The following is an 8615-nucleotide window of genomic DNA, read 5'->3' on the forward strand; positions in this document are numbered from 1 at the left end:
AGGCAGAATCCACGCTATCAAGCCCACCAGGAACCCAGGATCACAGCAGATGCCCCCCACATAACCGGCAGAGCAGGCTCAGAGACTTCTATCCATACCCCGGTGGCTTCCCGCAAAGACCCAGGAGCAACTGAACAACTCATTATTATTAAGACAGTGTCCTCGTTCCCAAAATAGCCCAGTCTTGCCTTCACATTAAGTCTAACGACCCTGCTTACCTCTCTTCCTCACACCCAGCCCTTATCCCCAAACACCTTTCAGGAGTTTTTCCTAAAATTCCAGTTGGTTCCATGAAATTTATTGAGTCTCAGAAGATCCTTTGTGCCAAGCAAATCTTAGGCATTGAATGGGAATGAAGATGTCAAGGGCTTGGTAAGATAAGGTACATGTCCTCAAGCCCAAATAGAATCTGTTCATGCTGCTATTGTTAAAACCTATCAAGTAATCCTCCTTGAAATAATTGACATTCCAGCTGGACCCACAGTCGCTTCTCCTGGCAAAATGGACTTACAGACACAAAACACTGGAGATCCTGGGGCCTCCACTAGAATAAGACCCTGCCTGTACCAGGCACCAAACAAAGAGGCCCAATGCATAACTGGGCATGGTGACTGCATCTCTGAGTTCTGGCATTGGTTCTTTACTAAATTGTCTGAGTGACTCTCGGCAAATCTTTTTCCCACCCTGTGCCTCAGTTTACACATCTGTAAATGAGATGTTTGAGCTGGTTAATGGCTCCTGAACTGACTGTGGCTAAAAATCAACTTCGAGCATTTTAAAAACAGGATTCTAGATCTCATCTCCAAAGATTCTGAGTCATTATATTAAAGTTGTTAAGGCATATCTTATTAACAATTGCCCAGAGAATCCTGATATTACAGGGAGATCAGGGGACCAGGACATTAGATGGTCCCTGGGCTTTCTGGGCACCTGTCTGCAGTTTTCTGCCTGGTCCTTGTCTTCTAACTTTGAATTGCATAATGGCTTTCGTTCAGAGATGTGCACTCACCGGTCTCGGTTTGTCACGTAGCTGTACAACCCATGACAAATCATTTCACTTTTGTAATCCTTTCTCTTGTTGTAAAGAGGAAAAGTGGACTACATTCAATGCAAATGTCTCTTCCAATGCATCCTATAATTTTGTGACCACTGGGGACACTTGGAACAGACCTGGAAAATGGAGGCAGCAATTCTGATTCCCAGGATGCTCTCCCATCTCATCACATCCCTCAAGAACCACCTAAGAATTCAGATCTCTTTCCATAGCAAGGTGCTCATTTCCTGCCTGCTAGTCACAGGTAGAGAAGCTCTCCTTCACAGCCCCTGAGCTGTAGGTGGGTTGCCAAAACTGCTTTAAGAATATGCTCACTGGGAGAGCACCATGGAGAAAAGAAAGGGAAGAAGCAGAATGACCACTTCCTTGAACCACACAGCCAAGCTGCTGGATAGAACAGTTGCTGACTTTGCATGGTCTAAAGTTTCGTTTTAACTTTTTGTGTTGGGATTTCTCGAATTCAGTTTAAAAAAAGGAAAAACAAGAAAGGGAAATTGCATAATCAACATGACTTATCGGCTAAGATCTCTGAAATCCCTGTAGAATTAAGACCCTGGTGCCCTTTGGCATGTCAACCCTAGGATCTGACCCCCATCTCCTCCGAGGCCCCACAACATTTCTTTCTTCAGGTTCATGGCAAGATCCTAGAACCCCTTCTTTTCTGTTTCTGGGAGACTCCTTTCTTTCTTCATCTACAGCACAGGCATTCCCGGAGGTCTGTCCCTACCACATATCTTTGCTTGGAAGCAATTTTAGAGAGAACTTGTGCAAGAGACCAAGAACCACACTTGGAGTCCCTTCCTAGCTTGTTTTAGATACGGCACTCATCTTATTTGACTACTGCTAATAGCTAGCTTATTGAACACTTACCATATGTCATTCACTCTGCAAAGTAAGTTTTTGGTGTCAGATGATTTAATATTCTCAGTAATCTCGATTTCCACATAAGAAAAACAAAGAATAGGTGAGGAACTTAAACTATAAAGAACTTAGATTACTTGAGTCTTCTCTGACACAGATATTAGCTAGCGATCCTAGTATCCATATCCAGATTTTAACTACCATGCTACTCTGCCTCTCCTAAGACTGACAGTTGAGAACACTGCCCTGCCAGTTCCTGTCATCCTAGCCTCCCTGGTCTCTGACTGGATCCTTTGCATATAATCATAGACAAATTAAGTTACAGAAGAACTTAAGTATTATTTAACCCAGGAATAGAAATTGTGTTACATAGAAAGTATCACTTCCCATTGCTGTACCCATGGCAGACATCAATAATCAATCATGACTTTATATTCAGTAACCCAAATTAAAGCCTTGCTGTTGGTTGGTTGGTTGGTTGGTTGGTTGGTTTTTCCAACAAACCTTACTGGTTATCCACCATAAATCTATCAAGTTAATACACTATTGAAAACTATTTCCCATCCCTGAACTTGTCAAAACCCCAGACTTTATAGATGAGGACAATGAATCTCAAAGTCAAAGTTTGTCCATGGTCACGTTGAACAAGTCATTGGCTAGTTATTGGCTAAATCAGGATTAAACTCGGGATATGACACTTAATTCCCTTCATTTTATTAAACCTTTTTGATTCCCAAGAACTATGATTTTCACTACTCTTTCTGTCATCCGTGCATTGATGCACTTTCCATATTAAGGCAGCTCAGAGGAGAAATCAATGAGGTCTTGAGGGTATTTTGTAAGGCAGTGACTTTATTTGCAAATGAAAAATATATGCAAACTTGACTGTTAGCCAACATAGCCCCAGAGGGTTCAGTGCTACATGGTATACCTGGCAGGGAGACTGTCCCCAAAGTGATAAAAAAGCTGCCATTCTGGAAGAACCAATGGAAAACTACAGACCAATTTCATGAACATAGATGCAAAAGTCCTCCACAAAGTACTAGCAAATAGAATTCAATAATGTGTGAAAAGAATTATACAACACAACCAAGTGGGATTTATTCCAAGTACACAAGACTGCTTCAATATTTGAAAATCAATTTATATAATCCATATCATCAACAGACTAAGGGAGAAAAAGAGTCTTATGATGATATCAATATGATGATACCAATAGAAAGCATTTGACAAAATCCAACATCCATTCATGAAAAAACTTTCAGCAAACAAGGTAATAGAGAGGTACTTCCACAACTTGATAAAGAACATCTACAAAAGGCCTACAGCTAACATCACACTTAATGATGCTTAAACACTGAAATGATGTTCTTAATCATGAAAAAATGCTTTTCCTCTAAGACTTGGAACAAGGCAAGGATGTTCCCTCTAGCCACCCTTATTCAGCATCATACTAGAAGTCCTAGCTAATGTGATAAGACATGACAAGGAAATAAAAAGATATACAGATTGAGAAGAAAGAAATAAAACTGCCTTTGTTTGTAGAAAACATAATTGTCCATGTAGAAAAAGAATCACATACACACACACACACACACACACACACACACACTCACACACACATACACACAACTCTCCTGCAACTAAAAAGCAATTATAGCAAGGTTTCAGGCTGCAAAGTTAATATTTAAAACTCAATTACTTCTCTATATACCAACAATGAACAATTGCAATTTGAAATTAATAATGCAATACTATTTATATAAGCACCAAAAAAATTAAGTACTTAGGAATGAATCTAAGAAAAATATGTTCAATATCAACATGTGGAAGACCAAAACTCTAATGAAAGATTAAAGAACTAAATAAATAGAGAGATATACTTGGCCACACACTGGAAGAGAATCTTTGTGAAACACATATCCACTAAAGGACTTGTGTCCAAAATACACAAAGAACCCTTAAAACTGGGGGACCTGGGTGGCTCAGTCATTAAGCGTCTGCCTTTGGCTCGGGTCATGGTCCCAAGGTCCTGGGATCGAGCCCTGCATCGGGCTCCTTGCTCGGAGGGAAGCCTGCTTCTCCCTCTCCCGGTCGCCCTGCTTGTCTTCCCTCTCTCACTGTGTCTCTCTCTGTCAAATAAATAAAATCTTAAGGAAAAAAACCCCTTAAAACTCAATAATGAGAAAACAAATAACCCGATTTAAAAATAGGTGAATGATCTCACTCCGGCATCTCCCCAAAGAAGATATGCAAATGAAAAATTAGCATATGAAAATATGTTCAACATCTTATGTCATTAAGGAATTGCAAATTAAAACACTAAGATACCAGGGCGCCTGGGTGGCTCAGTCGTTAAGCCTCTGCCTTCGGCTCAGTTCATGATCCCTGGGTCCTGGGACTGAGCCCCACATAGGGCTCCCTGCTCAGGGGGAAGCCTGCTTCTCCCTCTCCCACTCCCCCTGCTTGTGTTCCCTCTCTAGCTGTCTCTCTCTCTGTGTCAAATAAATAAATAAAACCTTTAAAAAACAAAACAAAACACTAAGATACCACTATCCACCCAGTAGAGTGGCTAAAATCCAAAATACTGAAAATAGCAAATGCTGCTGAAGTTGTAGAACAATAGGAACTCTCGTTCACTGTGGATGGGAATGCACAAGGGTACAGGCACTTTGAAAGACCCTTTGGCAGCCTCTTATAAAGTCTTACCATATGATCTAACAATCACACTCCCAAATGAGTTAAAAATTTATGTCAACACAAAAGGCTGCATAAAACCATTTATAGCAGCTTTATTCAGAATTGCCCCAAACTGGAAACAATCAAGATGTCCCTCAATAGATGAATGGATAAACAAACTGATATATACATACAATGGAATATTATTCAGCAGTAAAAAGAAATGAGCTACCAAACCATGAAAAGACACAAAGAACATTAAATGCATATTTCTAAGTGAAAGCAGCCAATTTGAAAGGGCTACATACTGTATGATTCCAACTACATGACATTCTGGAAGAGCAATCGTAGTAAAAAGATTTGAGGGGAGTAGCACAGGGGAGCTTCAGGGCAGTGTAATTTCTGCGTGATACTGTAATGGCAGACATGTGAGGGGAGGAGAGCACAAGAGGTCAGTGGTTTGCAAGCCTAGCTCCTTCGCTTCCCTCCCCTCCCCTGCCCACACTGTGTGTAAACAAAGGGAACTGAAGGCCTTTCTCAAACAGACCCATTCTACCTAAATCTGCGTGAAATATCAGGCTTCTCCATATGATGTCACCTGGAAAGAAACTTTAGCTTCTAAATAAAATATCTGGAAACCACCACCCTACAAGATCACTATGTGCTGTCCAGTTCTCACTCTCCATAACGTAAGATTCCAGGGCATTAAGACTTGAAGATTCTCCTGGATTCCACCGTTCTTCCAGGGTTCCATCAGGCTACCTGTGTGGGGTTCTAAAAGAGCCTGACTAGTTTAGGATGCCAGAGACCTGAGTCTGATAGAAAGTATAGGCAAAGACTTAAGGCCCCATCCTAGGCCTCCTAGGCCCCAGAGAGGGCCAGGCCTTTGATTGTCTTCACTCCACTATGACCTCAGCTTCTGTTCTTCCTTTCCAAAAGATCATTTTCCATTTCACAGAAATCATAGACCTTATTAGTCCAGTGAGGTCACTTCCTACATTTTCCTAGGCACAACACATTCCCTTCCACCTCTGGTCCACATAGTCTAAACCAACAGTTGAAACTATTCAGCTTCCTTCTTCCAGTGTTTGGAAATCACCCCCAAGATCTGGTGCCTACTCAGCACATTCCAAGTCCAATTTCAGGGACCTGCCCATGCTCTCTGCTCCCTATAAAAGGCAGGCAGAGTGTCCAGAGGAACCAGAGGAGCAGAGAGGCTGAGACCAGCCCAGAAACTTCCAGCTCTGACAACCCAAGCTCCCCATTCCCCACCGACATGAAGGTCTCTGCAACACTTCTGTGCTTCCTGCTCACAGCTGCCTCCTTCAGTACCCAGGTGCTCTCCCAGCCAGGTGGGGCCCTTTCTTCCTAAGGATTACCACTGAAACTATTGTTACTATCATCCCAGCATGAGTCATCCCATGCTTGCTGCATAGCCTAAATTACAGAGGTGGAGAAAGTGAAACCAACAAAGGCGATGAGAAGAGCTGTCATGGTAGTTAACCAGAGGCAGAACCAGATGCCTGGGTCGCTAAGGCCAGTCCCCATGGTCCTTCCTGACACCAGCTTGGGGAAGAGACACTGAGTGCAACCACTTACCTCAACGACCCTCACATTGTTTGGGGATGTGGGGACTGTTTCTCATTGTGGATGCGAAGGACATTTCAGGCAGTAGAGCAGAGGGGGAAAAAAACTATTGCTTGGGGTTTCAAATTTTGGATTACAGCCAGTGTACTAGTGGCCATGTAAGGAAGAAAAGGACCCAGAGTCTTCTCAGTATGTGACACGGGTTGGCTTTAGAGCCTGTGAGGACAGAAAGCTGGAAAGCGAGGTCTTAGAATTTATCTATTTGGTGTCAGAGGTTTTGGGTCAGTAGACCCTCCTAATGACACTATAAGATTGGTGTCATTTCTCCATTCCCAGTCAACAGTGAAGAGCCCCATAGTTCCACAGAGGAAATGGACTCCCAGTCACCATTTTATCTGTGGAATGTGGACTAAGGCACTGGACTTGGGAGTATTTGGCCCTAGTTGGAAATTGTGTGTTTGCTTTGTCTTTTCCTACCTTTACCTGTGCTTGCAAATGCATGCTTATGATGCTTTATAACTCTCATTCTTTGCAAAATGTTTTTCAGGTTCGGTTTCCATCCCAATTACCTGCTGCTTCAATATGGTCAAAAGGCAGGTCCCCATGCAGAAGCTGGAGAGCTACACGAGGGTCACCAACAGCCAGTGTCCCCAGGAAGCTGTGATGTAAGTGGACTGTGCTCTAGCACCCCCTGCCAAAAGTTCTGAGTTCTATACAAGGGAAAGAGATCAGGATTCATGCTCAAAGGAGTCAGATAAATATACCATCTAATCTAAAGGGACCTTTACCCCATGGAGAAACTGAGCCTGCAGGAGGGATATTCATACTCCCTCCAGACTCCCCTTCTAGGAGCTTGGTCAGATCATCCAAGTTCCTTCAGCCAGCAGCCTGAGGGCCTCCCCTGGGACAGCACGAGCAGTTTCCTTTTGAGCCCTTCCTCCCATCTTTCCCCTCCCACCTATCCCCATCCAGCCTCCTTACCCAGTGAGAAAGAGGGTTGGCTCCCTCAGGTATAGGGGCCAACAGACACCCCAAGGGGTTCCATCAAACTGCCCTCTCTCCCCACAACAGCTTCAAGACCAAAGCATCCAGGGAGATCTGTGCTGACCCCAAGCAGAAGTGGGTCCAGGATAACATGAAGCACCTGGACCAAAAGTCCCAAACCCAGAAGCCTTGAAACTTCGCACCTGGACCAAGAGACAGAGCATGAGGAAAATCTTATTTATTTTCCCCCAACTCTCCCCAAGTGCAGAGCGATCTTATTTTATTACAATGTACAAGAGGCACTTTGTATAATAATTTAAGGCACATTTCTCAAATAATATTTAATTGTATTTAAGTTATTAATGTTTTGACTTTATCTGCTATAAATCCTAGTGAATGTAAACATTCACAGTGTTTGTAAACATGCACAGAATCCAGTGGCATGTTTTCCTTTCTGTGAGCTCAGTCAAGTTCATGGCAGGATGTCATTGTTCTCCCTCCAATGTGTCTATAGTATTGTGAGGTCCTTGCATGGATCATCAGAGTGAAATGTTTCTGTATTTTTATGAATCAGCGCTCCTGTATGTCAAACGTCTGCTGTGTAGTGTGGTTGAAATTAATGTTATTTAATGACTATGGAATTTTCAAAGAAAAAAATATATGTAACTATAAACTACTTGGTCTTATTTCTCATGGGGTCACATTTAGCTGGGAGGCAGAAAATGGCAGCAATGACTGGCAATTTGGGGTCTAGGGGCCATCCTCTAAGAAGTATTTTAGATGCAACTGAGGTTCAGGGTATTCCAGCCCTTTGGCTCCAGCCCCTAACATCACCTGCCCATTTTTTTCTTCTCACACCTCTCTCAGTCCAGTCTTCCTCTTGCCTCAAACTTTTCTCCATAACCCCAAGTGTTATCCATCTCATTAATCCTCAAACCCAGAACCTAGATGTCTACAACCTAGAAACCCTTTTAAGGTTTTTTCTTGAAGCATCTTCAACAGGACTGGTCTTGAAGGATAACATGCAATGGGAAATGAAAAGGTTCTTCAGAGCTGGTCCAGAAGGAGAAGCAAGAGCATGGGCAGAGGGAGGAATCCCATCTGGCTGGACTCTGGAAAAAATAAGATGCACTAAAAGTTTTGAAATAGGAGAGAAGGAAAGTGTTATGCAAGGTGCACGTGAGGAAGAATAAGCTGGTATCTAAGGACTGGATGGAGTGTGGGAGGGAGAACCTGAGGGCAGGCTGCTGTAATGGTGCAGGGGAGGTGAAGCAGGCTGGTGGTGGGCGTGATGTGGGGAGAATGGGCAAGATGGAGTGGTATGTCAAATGTTGGAGAGGGAAAGCATTTGACCCAGGACATAGACCTTCTCTTATAACCTCACAAAGCAACTATTTAGAGGGCTGGTGCCCTTGACACACAGAATGAAGTTATCTCCAGCTCCAATCCC

At 43.0% G+C, this 8615-nt stretch overlaps 1 protein-coding gene across 1 annotated transcript; it reads left to right on the forward strand.

The window, feature by feature from the left end:
* Positions 1-5823: 5823 nt before the first annotated feature.
* Positions 5824-7707, forward strand: LOC110593091 (C-C motif chemokine 8). The gene is made up of 3 exons (XM_021704343.1): positions 5824-5946; positions 6729-6846; positions 7253-7707. Exons 1-3 carry the CDS (start codon positions 5871-5873, stop codon positions 7356-7358), a joined length of 300 nt encoding a protein of 99 aa, XP_021560018.1. The 5' UTR covers positions 5824-5870; the 3' UTR covers positions 7359-7707.
* Positions 7708-8615: the final 908 nt, after the last annotated feature.

The sequence above is a fragment of the Neomonachus schauinslandi genome, chromosome 15, assembly GCF_002201575.2.
Source record: "Neomonachus schauinslandi chromosome 15, ASM220157v2, whole genome shotgun sequence".
Lineage (NCBI taxonomy): Eukaryota > Metazoa > Chordata > Mammalia > Carnivora > Phocidae > Neomonachus > Neomonachus schauinslandi.

Excerpts from the sequence above, each read along its gene's own strand:
- LOC110593091 (XM_021704343.1), top strand. The coding sequence starts at position 5,871 with ATGAAGGTCTCTGCAACACTTCTGTGCTTCCTGCTCACAGCTGCCTCC. Across the intron at positions 5,947-6,728 it reads CCAGGTGCTCTCCCAGCCAG|GTTCGGTTTCCATCCCAATT; the intron begins GTGGGGCCCTTT and ends AATGTTTTTCAG. Across the intron at positions 6,847-7,252 it reads TGTCCCCAGGAAGCTGTGAT|CTTCAAGACCAAAGCATCCA; the intron begins GTAAGTGGACTG and ends TCCCCACAACAG.